General features: G+C 46.6%; 2 protein-coding genes across 2 annotated transcripts in view; both read left to right on the top strand.

Moving 5' to 3' along the window:
- The window catches only part of topbp1 (DNA topoisomerase II binding protein 1), a 30,824-nt gene extending 26,159 nt beyond the window's left edge, over positions 1–4,665 (top strand). Inside the window, exon 28 of the mRNA XM_087788396.1 lies at positions 3,831–4,665. Coding sequence (XP_087644522.1) covers positions 3,831–3,959 — 129 coding nt within the window. The 3' untranslated portion in view covers positions 3,960–4,665. The remainder of the gene's footprint in view (positions 1–3,830) is intronic.
- A 541-nt stretch (positions 4,666–5,206) lies between these two features.
- tmem108 (transmembrane protein 108) overlaps positions 5,207–22,902 on the top strand; it is a 59,299-nt gene continuing 41,603 nt past the window's right edge. Inside the window, exon 1 of the mRNA XM_087790257.1 lies at positions 5,207–5,344. The gene's annotated coding sequence lies outside the window, so the exon portion shown is untranslated. The remainder of the gene's footprint in view (positions 5,345–22,902) is intronic.

Raw genomic sequence — 22,902 nt, 5'->3', positions numbered from 1 at the left:
TGCGTTCAAAGACACCTCACAGTGATGTACGAGCTGAGAGAGAAGCCCTCGTGGTGCGTTCAAAGACACCTCACAGTGATGTACGAGCTGAGAGAGAAGCCCTCGTGCTGCGTTCAAAGACACCTCACAGTGATGTACGAGCTGAGAGAGAAGCCCTCGTGCTGCGTTCAAAGACACCTCACAGTGATGTACGAGCTGAGAGAGAAGCCCTCGTGGTGCGTTCAAAGACACCTCACAGTGATGTACGAGCTGAGAGAGAAGCCCTCGTGCTGCGTTCAAAGACACCTCACAGTGATGTACGAGCTGAGAGAGAAGCCCTCGTGCTGCGTTCAAAGACACCTCACAGTGATGTACGAGCTGAGAGAGAAGCCCTCGTGGTGCGTTCAAAGACACCTCACAGTGATGTACGAGCTGAGAGAGAAGCCCTCGTGGTGCGTTCAAAGACACCTCACAGTGATGTACGAGCTGAGAGAGAAGCCCTCGTGGTGCGTTCAAAGACACCTCACAGTGATGTACGAGCTGAGAGAGAAGCCCTCGTGGTGCGTTCAAAGACACCTCACAGTGATGTACGAGCTGAGAGAGAAGCCCTCGTGGTGCGTTCAAAGACACCTCACAGTGATGTACGAGCTGAGAGAGAAGCCCTCGTGGTGCGTTCAAAGACACCTCACAGTGATGTACGAGCTGAGAGAGAAGCCCTCGTGCTGCGTTCAAAGACACCTCACAGTGATGTACGAGCTGAGAGAGAAGCCCTCGTGCTGCGTTCAAAGACACCTCACAGTGATGTACGAGCTGAGAGAGAAGCCCTCGTGGTGCGTTCAAAGACACCTCACAGTGATGTACGAGCTGAGAGAGAAGCCCTCGTGCTGCGTTCAAAGACACCTCACAGTGATGTACGAGCTGAGAGAGAAGCCCTCGTGGTGCGTTCAAAGACACCTCACAGTGATGTACGAGCTGAGAGAGAAGCCCTCGTGGTGCGTTCAAAGACACCTCACAGTGATGTACGAGCTGAGAGAGAAGCCCTCGTGGTGCGTTCAAAGACACCTCACAGTGATGTACGAGCTGAGAGAGAAGCCCTTGTGGTGCGTTCAAAGACACCTCACAGTGATGTACGAGCTGAGAGAGAAGCCCTCGTGGTGCGTTCAAAGACACCTCACAGTGATGTACGAGCTGAGAGAGAAGCCCTTGTGGTGCGTTCAAAGACACCTCACAGTGATGTACGAGCTGAGAGAGAAGCCCTCGTGCTGCGTTCAAAGACACCTCACAGTGATGTACGAGCTGAGAGAGAAGCCCTCGTGGTGCGTTCAAAGACACCTCACAGTGATGTACGAGCTGAGAGAGAAGCCCTCGTGGTGCGTTCAAAGACACCTCACAGTGATGTACGAGCTGAGAGAGAAGCCCTCGTGGTGCGTTCAAAGACACCTCACAGTGATGTACGAGCTGAGAGAGAAGCCCTCGTGCTGCGTTCAAAGACACCTCACAGTGATGTACGAGCTGAGAGAGAAGCCCTCGTGCTGCGTTCAAAGACACCTCACAGTGATGTACGAGCTGAGAGAGAAGCCCTCGTGCTGCGTTCAAAGACACCTCACAGTGATGTACGAGCTGAGAGAGAAGCCCTCGTGCTGCGTTCAAAGACACCTCACAGTGATGTACGAGCTGAGAGAGAAGCCCTCGTGGTGCGTTCAAAGACACCTCACAGTGATGTACGAGCTGAGAGAGAAGCCCTCGTGGTGCGTTCAAAGACACCTCACAGTGATGTACGAGCTGAGAGAGAAGCCCTCGTGGTGCGTTCAAAGACACCTCACAGTGATGTACGAGCTGAGAGAGAAGCCCTCGTGGTGCGTTCAAAGACACCTCACAGTGATGTACGAGCTGAGAGAGAAGCCCTCGTGGTGCGTTCAAAGACACCTCACAGTGATGTACGAGCTGAGAGAGAAGCCCTCGTGCTGCGTTCAAAGACACCTCACAGTGATGTACGAGCTGAGAGAGAAGCCCTCGTGCTGCGTTCAAAGACACCTCACAGTGATGTACGAGCTGAGAGAGAAGCCCTCGTGGTGCGTTCAAAGACACCTCACAGTGATGTACGAGCTGAGAGAGAAGCCCTCGTGGTGCGTTCAAAGACACCTCACAGTGATGTACGAGCTGAGAGAGAAGCCCTCGTGGTGCGTTCAAAGACACCTCACAGTGATGTACGAGCTGAGAGAGAAGCCCTCGTGGTGCGTTCAAAGACACCTCACAGTGATGTACGAGCTGAGAGAGTAGCCCTCGTGGTGCGTTCAAAGACACCTCACAGTGATGTACGAGCTGAGAGAGAAGCCCTCGTGGTGCGTTCAAAGACACCTCACAGTGATGTACGAGCTGAGAGAGAAGCCCTCGTGCTGCGTTCAAAGACACCTCACAGTGATGTACGAGCTGAGAGAGAAGCCCTCGTGCTGCGTTCAAAGACACCTCACAGTGATGTACGAGCTGAGAGAGAAGCCCTCGTGGTGCGTTCAAAGACACCTCACAGTGATGTACGAGCTGAGAGAGAAGCCCTCGTGGTGCGTTCAAAGACACCTCACAGTGATGTACGAGCTGAGAGAGAAGCCCTCGTGCTGCGTTCAAAGACACCTCACAGTGATGTACGAGCTGAGAGAGAAGCCCTCGTGCTGCGTTCAAAGACACCTCACAGTGATGTACGAGCTGAGAGAGAAGCCCTCGTGGTGCGTTCAAAGACACCTCACAGTGATGTACGAGCTGAGAGAGAAGCCCTCGTGGTGCGTTCAAAGACACCTCACAGTGATGTACGAGCTGAGAGAGAAGCCCTCGTGGTGCGTTCAAAGACACCTCACAGTGATGTACGAGCTGAGAGAGAAGCCCTCGTGGTGCGTTCAAAGACACCTCACAGTGATGTACGAGCTGAGAGAGTAGCCCTCGTGGTGCGTTCAAAGACACCTCACAGTGATGTACGAGCTGAGAGAGAAGCCCTCGTGGTGCGTTCAAAGACACCTCACAGTGATGTACGAGCTGAGAGAGAAGCCCTCGTGCTGCGTTCAAAGACACCTCACAGTGATGTACGAGCTGAGAGAGAAGCCCTCGTGCTGCGTTCAAAGACACCTCACGAGTGGAGGTTCTTGATGTTCATGAGGATGTTTCAAATCATATACACGTGAACATCTTTAACGGAAGCAAACGATATTCTTCGTCTGTTTGGACTTTAAGAGAAACCTATGTTTTCAACAAGAAATAGTTGAATCACTGATGAACAGACGGGACCATGTTTTAAAGATGAAGTCACATGTCACCAGGTCCTGGTTCATCTTCACCGCTCTCACAGCTTCACGTGTTCCAACAGACAGTTGAAGATGTGAAGCTGCAGGAACATCAACTCGTCTTCGTTACAAACATGTGATTTATTTAAGCAGCGACTTCGACTGGAGAACTTGCTCTCACAACTCCCATGATGCCTTTCTACACACTGCTGTATTTAGTGACATCTGATTGGTCGCTACAATAGGGTATTTAAATTCTACGTCTATGTTGACAAAAGTCATCCACAGCTGTGATTGGTTGGCTGGGCGGCAAAGCATTATGGGTTGTTGCCAGCGATGACACTAGTTCAAATACATGATTAAAACATGATCAAATGAATAAATAATTCAAACTGATGTAGTTTAATGTGGGGTTTTAGGGATTTAACTCATAAATGCTTATTGACCTGTAGCAGTACATACGGTGGCCTGCAGGGGGCATCAGTGTCAGCCAGCTGCGAGGTGAAGACTTTCTTGAGATAGTTTTAAAAGTTGTTCTTCACACACAACTGTGACCTGACGACAAACGTGTGTGTCTTCCAGGAGCCGACGCCGCCGGTCCAGCTCTACTATTTGACCGCAGCCTCGTCCGGAGACGCCGCCGACACGCCGTCACGCAAACGCAAAGCATCCGAAGAGACGTCCAGACTGAAGAAGTCTCGTCTGAACTGAAGTGTTGTCGTCGTAAATATGTGTCTCATCAAGTCATCCAGTAAACGAGGTGTCTGTGGACGCTCTTATTTTGACAGGACAGTCCAGCCAGAGAGAATGTTGAGTCACTTCTGTAGGTCAGTGGCAGCAGGTGTCCAGCAGGAGGCGGTGAAGCGTCAGTGAGGCAGACGTGAGTTGGCATTGTGACGTCAGCCTCCACAAATCGCTGATTAAACCTCCTGACAGGGTTTAACTGCTAGTAAACAGATTAGAGGCTGCGAGCGTCAGTTCTTGATACAGTGATCACAACATGCTTGTAAACGTCTTCTGTGGCTCTAGGACCAGCACATTAAATGAATTCAATGATTTCCTCTCGTCTGTTTCCTGACAACGACGTCATGATCTCAGTTATTTTGTAGATTGTTTCCAGCGTTAAGATGTTTAAGATTCTCTTCACAAAACATCCTTCGGGGGCTTGTTGTGTGAACGACTGGAATCATGACATCGTTGGTGAATCTATTCATCTTTGACTGACATCTGAGGTGAAACTACTGGAGGATCCCAGTCGTTCATCTCTTTACAAACTGTCTTCAGCCACTAATCAAACGTGTGACTGTTTATGTTCACTCTGTCATCAGGGTCATGGAATGTTTTTGGTTTTTATTCTTTGTATTTCTAAACACTGCTCGTTACACTACGTTTGTAAAGATAAACTACATTTATTTAAATAAAGTTTTTCCTCTGACATACCACACTGGAACACTGACATGTTCTGTTACAAAGACACTGTTTCCTTAAGTGACAACAGATGACTTCACACAGTGTTTAAATGCTGTTTGATCCTGTTTAAATATGTTGAAGATTAGAATCTGAACTAATGAGCGCAAATGTATATTTTCTAGTATAAGATTGAAAGATTGACTGAATTAAATTGATCATATGGTTCATTCGAGGTGTGAACTAGTATTGAGGAAGAACATGTTTAGATAGAACTTTATTGATCTTGTATTGATTGTTTCAGGTCTGAGTAAGAAATGAGAACAAATTTAGAAAGTTTTTCTATTTCCAGTTGTTTGTTTGTGATTTATGTTGTTTTCATTCTTGTGAAAATGTCTATAACATCCATGTCTGGTGTCAGATCGGGTCACATTCAGGACGTCGTTCTGCAGACTGTCCAGCAGGGGTCGCTGCAGGTCAAGTCTCCTCGCGTCAACAGGTGCTCCTCCCTCCTGTCGCGAGTCCGAGCAGAGAACCTGCAGCTCCTCATTGACATTCCTGCTCCGTCGCTGCTCGTGTCCTCCTCAGCCTGGAGACCAGCAGCTCCTCACGGTGACTCCTGCGAGGAGATGCGGCTCTGAGGACCTTCTCTCCCGGACACCGTCGTTCCAGCGCAGCCTGCGTCACTGGTGAGTGTCACGCTTCATCTCGAGTCTCTGCAGCAGCTCTGTCTTCACCAGTGGACTCACGAGAAGTTGCTGCAGGTGTCAGTGTTGAAGGAGGATCTGCTGCTGCAACAACACTTACAAACACATTTCTATATATTTATGCAAATCTATGACGTGCCAGGTCAATATTTCAACTTCTGCTCGATAGTTCTTCAGAAATACACTGTTTGACTCTGTTGAAGGCTTGGACTGGAAACATCTTCACCAAAGTCAACTTTGGAGTCAAACTAGTTGTGTTACTGGGTTGTGTTATTGTGTTATTGTCACTCTTGACTGAGTTCACTGATGCTTATACGTTTGTTCAAATAGTTTGGACAGATAAGATGTTCAGGATCAGTTGTGGCTGTGATCAGATGTTAGATTCTCTAGAACATCTTCACCTTTCATGAGAAGTGTTTCGCTCACTGTGACACACCAAACTTTTCTGAGCCTCCTTGGCAGAGGTCTTCACTCTCCAAGACCTTCCATTGATGGTTAGTCTGGCTGCTGCTTATTTTTACTTCCCTGAGATCTTGGGTTAGGTAGAACTTTATTGATCCCTCAGGAGGTCTCCTTCGGGATCTTCCCTCGTTCACGACGCCAACATCAAGAACAACATTTCAACATTAGATTTTTCCTTTGATTCACTTGTTGCTGCCATGACTGGATTGACTCGCCAGAAGGTTCTTCATCACATTATTGATCTGTTCCTCATCTGTCATCTACAGCGACACTTCGGGACGTATCAGAAACTTTAATGCCAGTAAACACAACTTAGAAAGTGTTTGTGTACAAGAATGAAATCATGCAAACGCAGCAATAGAAAGACGGAGTCAATATGAAGATCTGCTTTCGTAAACAAATCGTGTTGTGATTCCTGCTGTTTTGTTGTTCGCTGACTTCCGACCTTGAGTCATCAGAACTGATGAAATACAAGAATAGAAATCTTTCTTCACCGTAGATTCACTCATGTGTTGTTTGTTCGCTGGGAAACAGAAGGACTTGTATCTGGATGTAGGAATGTTTCAAGGTTTTGTGTTCACTCGTATGGCTTCTCACCGCTGCTGCTGCTCCTTCTCTTCAAGGCAGGACTTCATGTGACTGTGGTGGCAAAATGTGTGAGCTGGTCACTTCACTGGTTTGCAATGGAGATGACCCTCAGAGGGGACCTCATGTTTGACCTTCAACATTCTTGAATCATGCTTTTCTGGTCTATGTCTTGTTTAGTTGGTCAGATCTCTCTCAGCCTCACGTCTTGAAACATCGTGGAAATTATCAATATGTGAAGCAATATTATGAGGAATCATGGAGCAACATCACGAGGAACCATGGAGCAACATCACCAGGAATGATGGAGCAACATCACGAGGAATCATGGAGCAACATCACGAGGAATAATGGAGCAACATCACGAGGAACCATGGAGCAACATCACCAGGAATCATGGAGCAACATAATGAGGAATCATGGAGAAACATCAGGAGGAATCATGGAGCAACATCACCAGGAATCATGGAGAAACATCACGAGGAATCATGGAGCAACATCACCAGGAATCATGGAGCAACATCACCAGGAATTATAGAGCAACATCACCAGGAATCATGGAGCAACATCACCAGGAATCATGGAGCAACATCACCAGGAATCATGGAGCAACATCACGAGGAATCATGGAGCAACATCACGAGGAATCATGGAGCAACATCAGGAGGAATCATGGAGCAACATCACAAGGACTGATGGAGAAACATCACGAGGAATCATGGAGCAACATCACAAGGACTGATGGAGAAACATCACGAGGAATCATGGAGAAACATCAGGAGGAATCATGGAGCAACATCACCAGGAATCATGGAGCAACATCACGAGGAATCATGGAGCAACATCACGAGGAATCATGGAGCGACATCACAAGGACTGATGGAGAAACATCACGAGGAATCATGGAGCAACATCACCAGAAATGATGGAGAAACATCACGAGGAATCATGGAGCAACATCAGGAGGAATCATGGAGCAACATCACCAGGAATCATGGAGCAACATCACCAGGAATCATGGAGCAACATCACAAGGAATGATGGAGCAACATCACAAGGAATCATGGAGCAACATCACAAGGAATGATGGAGAAACATCACCAGGAATCATGGAGCAACATCACCAGGAATCATGGAGCAACATCACCAGGAATCATGGAGCAACATCACCAGGAATCATGGAGCAACATCACCAGGAATCATGGAGCAACATCACCAGGAATCATGGAGCAACATCACCAGGAATCATGGAGCAACATCACCAGGAATCATGGAGAAACATCACGAGGAATCATGGAGCAACATCACCAGGAATCATGGAGCAACATCACGAGGAATCATTGAGCAACATCAGGAGGAATCATGGAGAAACATCACGAGGAATCATGGAGCAACATCACAAGGAATGATGGAGAAACATCACCAGGAATCATGGAGCAACATCACGAGGAATGATGGAGAAACATCACGAGGAATCATGGAGCAACATCACCAGGAATGATGGAGAAACATCACGAGGAATCATGGAGCAACATCACCAGGAATCATGGAGCAACATCACAAGGAATGATGGAGCAACATCACAAGGAATGATGGAGCAACATCACCAGGAATCATGGAGCAACATCACAAGGAATCATGGAGCAACATCACAAGGAATGATGGAGAAACATCACAAGGAATCATGGAGCAACATCACAAGGAATCATGGAGCAACATCACGAGGAATGATGGAGAAACATCACCAGGAATCATGGAGCAACATCAGGAGGAATCATGGAGCAACATCAGGAGGAATCATGGAGCAACATCAGGAGGAATCATGGAGCAACATCACGAGGAATCATGGAGCAACATCACGAGGAATCATGGAGCAACATCACCAGGAATCATGGAGCAACATCAGGAGGAATCATGGAGCAACATCACCAGGAATCATGGAGCAACATCACCAGGAATCATGGAGCAACATCACAAGGAATCATGGAGAAACATCACGAGGAATCATGGAGCAACATCACCAGGAATCATGGAGCAACATCACAAGGAATGATGGAGAAACATCACCAGGAATCATGGAGCAACATCACGAGGAATCATGGAGCGACATCACAAGGACTGATGGAGAAACATCACGAGGAATCATGGAGCAACATCACCAGAAATGATGGAGAAACATCACGAGGAATCATGGAGCAACATCAGGAGGAATCATGGAGCAACATCACCAGGAATCATGGAGCAACATCACCAGGAATCATGGAGCAACATCACAAGGAATGATGGAGCAACATCACAAGGAATCATGGAGCAACATCACAAGGAATGATGGAGAAACATCACCAGGAATCATGGAGCAACATCACCAGGAATCATGGAGCAACATCACCAGGAATCATGGAGCAACATCACCAGGAATCATGGAGAAACATCACCAGGAATCATGGAGCAACATCACCAGGAATCATGGAGCAACATCACCAGGAATCATGGAGCAACATCACCAGGAATCATGGAGCAACATCACCAGGAATCATGGAGAAACATCACGAGGAATCATGGAGCAACATCACCAGGAATCATGGAGCAACATCACGAGGAATCATTGAGCAACATCAGGAGGAATCATGGAGAAACATCAGGAGGAATCATGGAGAAACATCACGAGGAATCATGGAGCAACATCACCAGGAATGATGGAGAAACATCACGAGGAATCATGGAGCAACATCACCAGGAATCATGGAGCAACATCACAAGGAATGATGGAGCAACATCACAAGGAATGATGGAGCAACATCACCAGGAATCATGGAGCAACATCACAAGGAATCATGGAGCAACATCACAAGGAATGATGGAGCAACATCACGAGGAATGATGGAGAAACATCACAAGGAATCATGGAGCAACATCACAAGGAATCATGGAGCAACATCACGAGGAATGATGGAGAAACATCACCAGGAATCATGGAGCAACATCACCAGGAATCATGGAGCAACATCAGGAGGAATCATGGAGCAACATCAGGAGGAATCATGGAGCAACATCAGGAGGAATCATGGAGCAACATCAGGAGGAATCATGGAGCAACATCAGGAGGAATCATGGAGCAACATCAGGAGGAATCATGGAGCAACATCACCAGGAATCATGGAGCAACATCAGGAGGAATCATGGAGCAACATCACCAGGAATCATGGAGCAACATCACCAGGAATCATGGAGCAACATCACAAGGAATCATGGAGAAACATCACGAGGAATCATGGAGCAACATCACCAGGAATCATGGAGCAACATCACAAGGAATGATGGAGAAACATCACCAGGAATCATGGAGCGACATCACGAGGAATCATGGAGCGACATCACAAGGACTGATGGAGAAACATCACGAGGAATCATGGAGCAACATCACCAGAAATGATGGAGAAACATCACGAGGAATCATGGAGCAACATCAGGAGGAATCATGGAGCAACATCACCAGGAATCATGGAGCAACATCACCAGGAATCATGGAGCAACATCAGGAGGAATCATGGAGCAACATCACCAGGAATCATGGAGCAACATCACCAGGAATCATGGAGCAACATCAGGAGGAATCATGGAGCAACATCAGGAGGAATCATGGAGCAACATCACGAGGAATCATGGAGCAACATCAGGAGGAATCATGGAGCAACATCACGAGGAATCATGGAGAAACATCACCAGGAATCATGGAGAAACATCACGAGGAATCATGGAGAAACATTACGAGGAATCATGGAGCAACATCAGGAGGAATCATGGAGCAACATCATGAGGAATCATGGAGAAACATCACGAGGAATCATGGAGCAACATCACCAGGAATCATGGAGCAACATCACAAGGAATGATGGAGAAACATCACCAGAAATCATGGAGCAACATCACGAGGAATGATGGAGAAACATCACGGGGAATCATGGAGCAACATCACGAGGAATGATGGAGAAACATCACGCGGAATCATGGAGCAACATCACCAGGAATCATGGAGCAACATCACCAGGAATCATGGAGCAACATCACGAGGAATCATGGAGAAACATTACGAGGAATCATGGAGCAACATCAGGAGGAATCATGGAGCAACATCACGAGGAATAATGGTGCAACATCACGAGGAATCATGGAGCAACATCACCAGGAATCATGGAGCAACATTATGAGGAGTCATGGAGAAACATCACGAGGAATCATGGAGCAACATCACGAGGAATCAGATTATGGAGCAACATCACCAGGAATCATGGAGCAACATCACCAGGAATCATGGAGCAACATCACAAGGAATGATGGAGAAACATCACCAGGAATCATGGAGCAACATCACCAGGAATCATGGAGCAACATCACAAGGAATGATGGAGAAACATCACCAGGAATCATGGAGCAACATCACAAGGAATGATGGAGAAACATCACCAGGAATCATGGAGCAACATCACGAGGAATCATGGAGCAACATCACAAGGAATGATGGAGAAACATCACCAGGAATCATGGAGCAACATCACCAGGAATCATGGAGCAACATCACAAGGAATGATGGAGAAACATCACCAGGAATCATGGAGCAACATCACAAGGAATGATGGAGAAACATCACCAGGAATCATGGAGCAACATCACCAGGAATCATGGAGCAACATCACCAGGAATCATGGAGCAACACCACTAGTAATCATGGAGCAACATCACCAGGAATCATGGAGCAACATCACCAGGAATCATGGAGCAACATCAGGAGGAATCATGGAGCAACATCACCAGGAATCATGGAGCAACATCACGAGGAATCAGATTATGGAGCAACATCACCAGGAATCATGGAGCAACATCACCAGGAATCATGGAGCAACATCACGAGGAATCATGGAGCAACATCACAAGGAATGATGGAGAAACATCACCAGGAATCATGGAGCAACATCACCAGGAATCATGGAGCAACATCACAAGGAATGATGGAGAAACATCACCAGGAATCATGGAGCAACATCACAAGGAATGATGGAGAAACATCACCAGGAATCATGGAGCAACAACACCAGGAATCATGGAGCAACATCAGGAGGAATCATGGAGCAACATCAGGAGGAATCATGGAGCAACATCACTAGGAATCATGGAGCAACATCACTAGGAATCATGGAGCAACATCACCAGGAATCATGGAGCAACATCAGGAGGAATCATGGAGCAACATCACCAGGAATCATGGAGCAACATCACCAGGAATCATGGAGCAACATCAGGAGGAATCATGGAGAAACATCACGAGGAATCATGGAGAAACATTACGAGGAATCATGGAGCAACATCAGGAGGAATCATGGAGCAACATCACCAGGAATCATGGAGCAACATCACGAGGAATCATGGAGAAACATTACGGGGAATCATGGAGCAACATCAGGAGGAATCATGGAGCAACATCAGGAGGAATCATGGAGCAACATCAGGAGGAATCATGGAGCAACATCACGAGGAATCATGGAGAAACATCACGAGGAATCATGGAGAAACATCACGAGGAATCATGGAGCAACATCACCAGGAATCATGGAGCAACATCACAAGGAATGATGGAGAAACATCACCAGGAATCATGGAGCAACATCACGAGGAATGATGGAGAAACATCACGGGGAATCATGGAGCAACATCACGAGGAATGATAGAGAAACATCACACAGAATCATGGAGCAACATCACCAGGAATCATGGAGCAACATCACGAGGAATCATGGAGCAACATCACCAGGAATCATGGAGCAACATCACCAGGAATCATGGAGCAACATCACGAGGAATCATGGAGAAACATTACGAGGAATCATGGAGCAACATCAGGAGGAATCATGGAGCAACATCAGGAGGAATAATGGAGCAACATCACGAGGAATCATGGAGCAACATCACGAGGAATCATGGTGCAACATCACCAGGAATCATGGAGCAACATCACCAGGAATCATGGAGCAACATCACCAGGAATCATGGAGCAACATCACAAGGAATCATGGATCAACATCACGAGGAATCATGGAGCAACATCACGAGGAATGATGGAGAAACATCACAAGGAATCATGGAGCAACATCACGAGGAATCATGGAGCAACATCACAAGGAATCATGGAGCAACATCAGAAGGAATGATGGAGAAACATCACAAGGAATCATGGAGCAACATCACCAGGAATCATGGAGCAACATCACAAGGAATGATGGAGAAACATCACAAGGAATCATGGAGCAACATCACCAGGAATCATGGAGCAACATCACCAGGAATCATGGAGCAACATCAGAAGGAATGATGGAGAAACATCACAAGGAATCATGGAGCAACATCACCAGGAATCATGGAGCAACATCACCAGGAATCATGGAGCAACATCACCAGGAATCATGGAGCAACATCACAAGGAATGATGGAGAAACATCACCAGGAATTATGGAGCAACATCACGAGGAATGATGGAGAAACATCACGAGGAATGATGGAGAAACATCAAAAGGAGTCATGGAGCAACATCAGAAGGAATGATGGAGAAACATCACAAGGAATCATGGAGCAACATCACAAGGAATCATGGAGCAACATCAGAAGGAATGATGGAGAAACATCACAAGGAATCATGGAGCAACATCACCAGGAATCATGGAGCAACATCACCAGGAATCATGGAGCAACATCACGAGGAATCATGGAGCAACATCACAAGGAATGATGGAGAAACATCACCAGGAATTATGGAGCAACATCACGAGGAATGATGGAGAAACATCACGAGGAATGATGGAGAAACATCACAAGGAGTCATGGAGCAACATCACGAGGAATCATGGAGCAACATCACGAGGAATCATGGAGAAACATCACCAGGAATCATGGAGCAACATCAGGAGGAATCATGGAGCAACATCACCAGGAATCATGGAGCAACATCACGAGGAATCAGATTATGGAGCAACATCACCAGGAATCATGGAGCAACATCACCAGGAATCATGGAGCAACATCACGAGGAATCATGGAGCAACATCACAAGGAATGATGGAGAAACATCACCAGGAATCATGGAGCAACATCACCAGGAATCATGGAGCAACATCACAAGGAATGATGGAGAAACATCACCAGGAATCATGGAGCAACATCACAAGGAATGATGGAGAAACATCACCAGGAATCATGGAGCAACAACACCAGGAATCATGGAGCAACATCAGGAGGAATCATGGAGCAACATCAGGAGGAATCATGGAGCAACATCACTAGGAATCATGGAGCAACATCACTAGGAATCATGGAGCAACATCACTAGGAATCATGGAGCAACATCACTAGGAATCATGGAGCAACATCACCAGGAATCATGGAGCAACATCAGGAGGAATCATGGAGCAACATCACCAGGAATCATGGAGCAACATCACCAGGAATCATGGAGCAACATCAGGAGGAATCATGGAGAAACATCACGAGGAATCATGGAGAAACATTACGAGGAATCATGGAGCAACATCAGGAGGAATCATGGAGCAACATCACCAGGAATCATGGAGCAACATCACGAGGAATCATGGAGAAACATTACGGGGAATCATGGAGCAACATCAGGAGGAATCATGGAGCAACATCAGGAGGAATCATGGAGCAACATCAGGAGGAATCATGGAGCAACATCACGAGGAATCATGGAGAAACATCACGAGGAATCATGGAGAAACATCACGAGGAATCATGGAGCAACATCACCAGGAATCATGGAGCAACATCACAAGGAATGATGGAGAAACATCACCAGGAATCATGGAGCAACATCACGAGGAATGATGGAGAAACATCACGGGGAATCATGGAGCAACATCACGAGGAATGATAGAGAAACATCACACAGAATCATGGAGCAACATCACCAGGAATCATGGAGCAACATCACGAGGAATCATGGAGCAACATCACCAGGAATCATGGAGCAACATCACCAGGAATCATGGAGCAACATCACGAGGAATCATGGAGAAACATTACGAGGAATCATGGAGCAACATCAGGAGGAATCATGGAGCAACATCAGGAGGAATAATGGAGCAACATCACGAGGAATCATGGAGCAACATCACGAGGAATCATGGTGCAACATCACCAGGAATCATGGAGCAACATCACCAGGAATCATGGAGCAACATCACCAGGAATCATGGAGCAACATCACAAGGAATCATGGATCAACATCACGAGGAATCATGGAGCAACATCACGAGGAATGATGGAGAAACATCACAAGGAATCATGGAGCAACATCACGAGGAATCATGGAGCAACATCACAAGGAATCATGGAGCAACATCAGAAGGAATGATGGAGAAACATCACAAGGAATCATGGAGCAACATCACCAGGAATCATGGAGCAACATCACAAGGAATGATGGAGAAACATCACAAGGAATCATGGAGCAACATCACCAGGAATCATGGAGCAACATCACCAGGAATCATGGAGCAACATCAGAAGGAATGATGGAGAAACATCACAAGGAATCATGGAGCAACATCACCAGGAATCATGGAGCAACATCACCAGGAATCATGGAGCAACATCACCAGGAATCATGGAGCAACATCACAAGGAATGATGGAGAAACATCACCAGGAATTATGGAGCAACATCACGAGGAATGATGGAGAAACATCACGAGGAATGATGGAGAAACATCAAAAGGAGTCATGGAGCAACATCAGAAGGAATGATGGAGAAACATCACAAGGAATCATGGAGCAACATCACAAGGAATCATGGAGCAACATCAGAAGGAATGATGGAGAAACATCACAAGGAATCATGGAGCAACATCACCAGGAATCATGGAGCAACATCACCAGGAATCATGGAGCAACATCACGAGGAATCATGGAGCAACATCACAAGGAATGATGGAGAAACATCACCAGGAATTATGGAGCAACATCACGAGGAATGATGGAGAAACATCACGAGGAATGATGGAGAAACATCACAAGGAGTCATGGAGCAACATCACGAGGAATCATGGAGCAACATCACGAGGAATCATGGAGAAACATCACGAGGAATCATGGAGCAACATCACGAGGAATCATGGAGAAACATCAGGAGGAATCATGGAGCAACATCACCAGGAATCATGGAGCAACATCACCAGGAATCATGGAGCAACATCACGAGGAATCATGGTGCAACATCACCAGGAATGATGGAGAAACATCACAAGGAGTCATGGAGCAACATCACGAGGAATCATGGAGCAACATCACGAGGAATCATGGAGAAACATCACGAGGAATCATGGAGCAACATCACGAGGAATCATGGAGCAACATCACGAGGAATCATGGAGCAACATCACCAGGAATCATGGAGCAACATCACCAGGAATCATGGAGCAACATCACGAGGAATCATGGTGCAACATCACCAGGAATAATGGAGAAACATCAGGAGGAATCATGGAGCAACATCACGAGGAATCATGGAGAAACATCACAAGGAATCATGGAGCAACATCAGGAGGAATCATGGAGCAACATCACGAGGAATCATGGAGCAACATCAGGAGGAATCATGGAGCAACATCACGAGGAATCATGGAGCAACATCAGGAGGAATCATGGAGCAACATCACGAGGAATCATGGAGAAACATCACGAGGAATCATGGAGCAACATCACGAGGAATCATGGAGCAACATCACGAGGAATCATGGAGAAACATCAGGAGGAATCATGGAGAAACATCACGAGGAATCATGGAGAAACATCACGAGGAATCATGGAGCAACATCACGAGGAATCATGGAGAAACATCAGGAGGAATCATGGAGAAACATCAGGAGGAATCATGGAGCAACATCACGAGGAATCATGGAGCAACATCAGGAGGAATCATGGAGAAACATCACCAGGAAACATGGAGCAACATCACGAGGAATAATGGAGAAACATCACGAGGAATCATGGAGCAACATCACGAGGAATGATGGAGAAACATCACGAGGAATCATGGAGCAACATCACGAGGAATCATGGAGCAACATCACGAGGAATCATGGAGAAACATCAGGAGGAATCATGGAGAAACATCAGGAGGAATCATGGAGAAACATCAGGAGGAATCATGGAGCAACATCAGGAGGAATCATGGAGCAACATCACCAGGAATCATGGAGCAACATCACCAGTAATCATGGAGCAACATCAGGAGGAATCATGGAGCAACATCACGAGGAATAATGGAGCAACATCACGAGGAATCATGGAGAAACATCACGAGGAATCATGGAGCAACATTACGAGGAATCATGGAGAAACATCAGGAGGAATCATGGAATCATGGAGAAACATCAGGAGGAATCATGGAGCAACATCACGAGGAATCATGGAGTAACATCAGGAGGAATCATGGAGCAACATCAGGAGGAATCATGGAGCAACATCACGAGGAATAATGGAGCAACATCACGAGGAATCATGGAGCAACATTACGAGGAATCATGGTGCAACATCACCAGGAATAATGGAGAAACATCAGGAGGAATCATGGAGCAACATCACGAGGAATCATGGAGAAACATCACAAGGAATCATGGAGCAACATCAGGAGGAATCATGGAGCAACATCACGAGGAATCATGGAGCAACATCAGGAGGAATCATGGAGCAACATCACGAGGAATCATGGAGCAACATCAGGAGGAATCATGGAGCAACATCACGAGGAATCATGGAGAAACATCAGGAGGAATCATGGAGCAACATTACGAGGAATCATGGAGCAACATCACGAGGAATCGTGGAGAAACATCACGAGGAATCGTGGAGCAACATCACGAGGAATCGTGGAGCAACATCACGAGGAATCGTGGAGCAACATCACCAGGAATCATGGAGCAACATCACAAGGAATCATGGAGCAACATCACGAGGAATCATGGAGCAACATTACGAGGAATCATGGAGCAACATCATGAGGAATCATGGAGCAACATCACCAGGAATCATGGAGCAACATTACGAGGAATCATGGAGCAACATCACGAGGAATCGTGGAGAAACATCACGAGGAATCGTGGAGCAACATCACGAGGAATCGTGGAGCAACATCACGAGGAATCGTGGAGCAACATCACCAGGAATCATGGAGCAACATCACGAGGAATCGTGGAGAAACATCACAAGGAATCGTGGAGCAACATCACAAGGAATCGTGGAACAACATCACCAGGAATCATGGAGCAACATCAGGAGGAATCATGGAGCAACATCACCAGGAATCGTGGAGAAACATTACGAGGAATCGTCGAGAAACATCACGAGGAATCGTGGAGAAACATCAGGAGGAATCATGGAGCAACATCACGAGGAATCATGGAGCAACATCACGAGGAATCATGGAGCAACATCACGAGGAATCATGGAGCAACATCAGGAGGAATCATGGAGCAACATCACGAGGAATCATGGAGCAACATCAGGAGGAATCATGGAGCAACATCAGGAGGAATCATGGAGCAACATCACCAGGAATCATGGAGAAACATCACGAGGAATCGTGGAGAAACATCACGAGGAATCGTGGAGCAACATCACGAGGAATCATGGAGCAACATCACGAGGAATCATGGAGAAACATCAGGAGGAATCATGGAGCAACATCACCAGGAATAGTGGAGCAACATCACGAGGAATCGTGGAGCAACATCTAAAGGAATCGTGGAGCAACATCAGGAGGAATCGTGGAGCAACATCAGGAGGAATCATGGAGAAACATCACAAGGAATCATGGAGCAACATCACGAGGAATAATGGAGCAACATCAGGAGGAATTATGGAGCAACATCAGGAGGAATGATGGAGAAACATCAGGAGGAATCGTGGAGAAACATCAGGAGGAATCGTGGAGCAACATCAGGAGGAATCGTGGAGCAAGGAGGAATGATGGAGAAACATCAGGAAGAATCGTGGAGAAACATCAGGAGGAATCGTGGAGCAACATCAGGAAGAATCGTGGAGAAACATCAGGAGGAATCGTGGAGCAACATCACGAGGAATGATGGAGCAACATCACGAGGAATCATGGAGAAACATCAGGAGGAATCATGGAGCAACATCAGGAGGAATGATGGAGAAACATCAGGAGGAATCGTGGAGCAACATCAGGAGGAATCGTGGAGCAACATCACGAGGAATGATGGAGAAACATCACGAGGAATCGTGGAGCAACATCACGAGGAATCGTGGAGCAACATCACGAGGAATCATGGAGCAACATCACGAGGAATGATGGAGAAACGTCACGAGGAATCATGGAGCAACATCACGAGGAATGATGGAGCAACATCACGAGGAATGATGGAGAAACATCACGAGGAATCATGGAGCAACATCAGGAGGAATCATGGAGCAACATCACGAGGAATCATGGAGAAACATCACGAGGAATCATGGAGCAACATCACGAGGAATGATGGAGAAACATCACGAGGAATCATGGAGCAACATCAGGAGGAATCGTGGAGCAACATCAGGAGGAATCGTGGAGCAACATCACGAGGAATCGTGGAGCAACATCAGGAGGAATCGTGGAGAAACATCACGAGGAATCATGGAGCAACATCAGGAGGAATCATGGAGCAACATCACAAGGAATCATGGAGAAACATCAGGAGGAATCATGGAGCAACATCACGAGGAATCATGGAGCAACATCACGAGGAATCATGGAGCAACATCAGGAGGAATCATGGAGCAACATCACAAGGAATCATGGAGAAACATCACGAGGAATCATGGAGCAACATCACAAGGAATCATGGAGAAACATCAGGAGGAATCTTGTAGCAACATCAGGAGGAATCGTGGAGCAACATCACGAGGAATCGTGGAGCAACATCACGAGGAATCATGGAGCAACATCAGGAAGAATCGTGGAGCAACATCACGAGGAATCATGGAGCAACATCACCAGGAATAGTGGAGCAACATCACGAGGAATCGTGGAGCAACATCTAAAGGAATCGTGGAGCAACATCAGGAGGAATTATGGAGCAACATCAGGAGGAATGATGGAGAAACATCAGGAGGAATCGTGGAGCAACATCACCAGGAATCGTGGAGCAACATCAAAAGGAATCGTGGAGCAACATCAGGAGGAATTATGGAGCAACATCAGGAGGAATGATGGAGAAACATCAGGAGGAATCGTGGAGCAAGGAGGAATGATGGAGAAACATCACGAGGAATCATGGAGCAACATCAGGAGGAATCATGGAGCAACATCACAAGGAATGATGGAGAAACATCACGAGGAATCATGGAGCAACATCACGAGGAATGATGGAGAAACATCACGAGGAATCATGGAGCAACATCACGAGGAATGATGGAGAAACATCACGAGGAATCATGGAGCAACATCACTAGGAATAATGGAGAAACATCACGAGGAATCATGGAGCAACATCACGAGGAATGATGGAGAAACATCACGAGGAATCATGGAGCAACATCACGAGGAATAATGGAGAAACATCACGAGGAATCATGGAGCAACATCACGAGGAATGATGGAGAAACATCACGAGGAATCATGGAGCAACATCACGAGGAATCATGGAGCAACATCACGAGGAATCATGGAGAAACATCAGGAGGAATCATGGAGAAACATCAGGAGGAATCATGGAGAAACATCAGGAGGAATCATGGAGCAACATCAGGAGGAATCATGGAGCAACATCACCAGGAATCATGGAGCAACATCACCAGTAATCATGGAGCAACATCAGGAGGAATCATGGAGCAACATCACGAGGAATAATGGAGCAACATCACGAGGAATCATGGAGAAACATCACGAGGAATCATGGAGCAACATTACGAGGAATCATGGAGAAACATCAGGAGGAATCATGGAATCATGGAGAAACATCAGGAGGAATCATGGAGCAACATCACGAGGAATCATGGAGTAACATCAGGAGGAATCATGGAGCAACATCAGGAGGAATCATGGAGCAACATCACGAGGAATAATGGAGCAACATCACGAGGAATCATGGAGCAACATTACGAGGAATCATGGTGCAACATCACCAGGAATAATGGAGAAACATCAGGAGGAATCATGGAGCAACATCACCAGGAATCATGGAGAAACATCACAAGGAATCATGGAGTAACATCAGGAGGAATCATGGAGCAACATCACGAGGAATCATGGAGCAACATCAGGAGGAATCATGGAGCAACATCACGAGGAATCATGGAGCAACATCAGGAGGAATCATGGAGCAACATCACGAGGAATCATGGAGAAACATCAGGAGGAATCATGGATCAACATTACGAGGAATCATGGAGCAACATCACGAGGAATCGTGGAGAAACATCACGAGGAATCGTGGAGCAACATCACGAGGAATCGTGGAGCAACATCACGAGGAATCGTGGAGCAACATCACCAGGAATCATGGAGCAACATCACAAGGAATCATGGAGCAACATCACGAGGAATCATGGAGCAACATTACGAGGAATCATGGAGCAACATCATGAGGAATCATGGAGCAACATCACCAGGAATCATGGAGCAACATTACGAGGAATCATGGAGCAACATCACGAGGAATCGTGGAGAAACATCACGAGGAATCGTGGAGCAACATCACGAGGAATCGTGGAGCAACATCACGAGGAATCGTGGAGCAACATCACCAGGAATCATGGAGCAACATCACGAGGAATCGTGGAGAAACATCACAAGGAATCGTGGAGCAACATCACAAGGAATCGTGGAACAACATCACCAGGAATCATGGAGCAACATCAGGAGGAATCATGGAGCAACATCACCAGGAATCGTGGAGAAACATTACGAGGAATCGTCGAGAAACATCACGAGGAATCGTGGAGAAACATCAGGAGGAATCATGGAGCAACATCACGAGGAATCATGGAGCAACATCACGAGGAATCATGGAGCAACATCACGAGGAATCATGGAGCAACATCAGGAGGAATCATGGAGCAACATCACGAGGAATCATGGAGCAACATCAGGAGGAATCATGGAGCAACATCAGGAGGAATCATGGAGCAACATCACCAGGAATCATGGAGAAACATCACGAGGAATCGTGGAGAAACATCACGAGGAATCGTGGAGCAACATCACGAGGAATCATGGAGCAACATCACGAGGAATCATGGAGAAACATCAGGAGGAATCATGGAGCAACATCACCAGGAATAGTGGAGCAACATCACGAGGAATCGTGGAGCAACATCTAAAGGAATCGTGGAGCAACATCAGGAGGAATCGTGGAGCAACATCAGGAGGAATCATGGAGAAACATCACAAGGAATCATGGAGCAACATCACGAGGAATAATGGAGCAACATCAGGAGGAATTATGGAGCAACATCAGGAGGAATGATGGAGAAACATCAGGAGGAATCGTGGAGAAACATCAGGAGGAATCGTGGAGCAACATCAGGAGGAATCGTGGAGCAAGGAGGAATGATGGAGAAACATCAGGAAGAATCGTGGAGAAACATCAGGAGGAATCGTGGAGCAACATCAGGAAGAATCGTGGAGAAACATCAGGAGGAATCGTGGAGCAACATCACGAGGAATGATGGAGCAACATCACGAGGAATCATGGAGAAACATCAGGAGGAATCATGGAGCAACATCAGGAGGAATGATGGAGAAACATCAGGAGGAATCGTGGAGCAACATCAGGAGGAATCGTGGAGCAACATCACGAGGAATGATGGAGAAACATCACGAGGAATCGTGGAGCAACATCACGAGGAATCGTGGAGCAACATCACGAGGAATCATGGAGCAACATCACGAGGAATGATGGAGAAACGTCACGAGGAATCATGGAGCAACATCACGAGGAATGATGGAGCAACATCACGAGGAATGATGGAGAAACATCACGAGGAATCATGGAGCAACATCAGGAGGAATCATGGAGCAACATCACGAGGAATCATGGAGAAACATCACGAGGAATCATGGAGCAACATCACGAGGAATGATGGAGAAACATCACGAGGAATCATGGAGCAACATCAGGAGGAATCGTGGAGCAACATCAGGAGGAATCGTGGAGCAACATCACGAGGAATCGTGGAGCAACATCAGGAGGAATCGTGGAGAAACATCACGAGGAATCATGGAGCAACATCAGGAGGAATCATGGAGCAACATCACAAGGAATCATGGAGAAACATCAGGAGGAATCATGGAGCAACATCACGAGGAATCATGGAGCAACATCACGAGGAATCATGGAGCAACATCAGGAGGAATCATGGAGCAACATCACAAGGACTCATGGAGAAACATCACGAGGAATCATGGAGCAACATCACAAGGAATCATGG

This window comes from Callionymus lyra, chromosome 4 (assembly GCF_982586985.1).
Source record: "Callionymus lyra chromosome 4, fCalLyr1.hap1.1, whole genome shotgun sequence".
Classification (NCBI taxonomy): Eukaryota; Metazoa; Chordata; class Actinopteri; order Syngnathiformes; family Callionymidae; genus Callionymus; species Callionymus lyra.
This window is presented reverse-complemented; position numbering and strand designations above follow the sequence as displayed.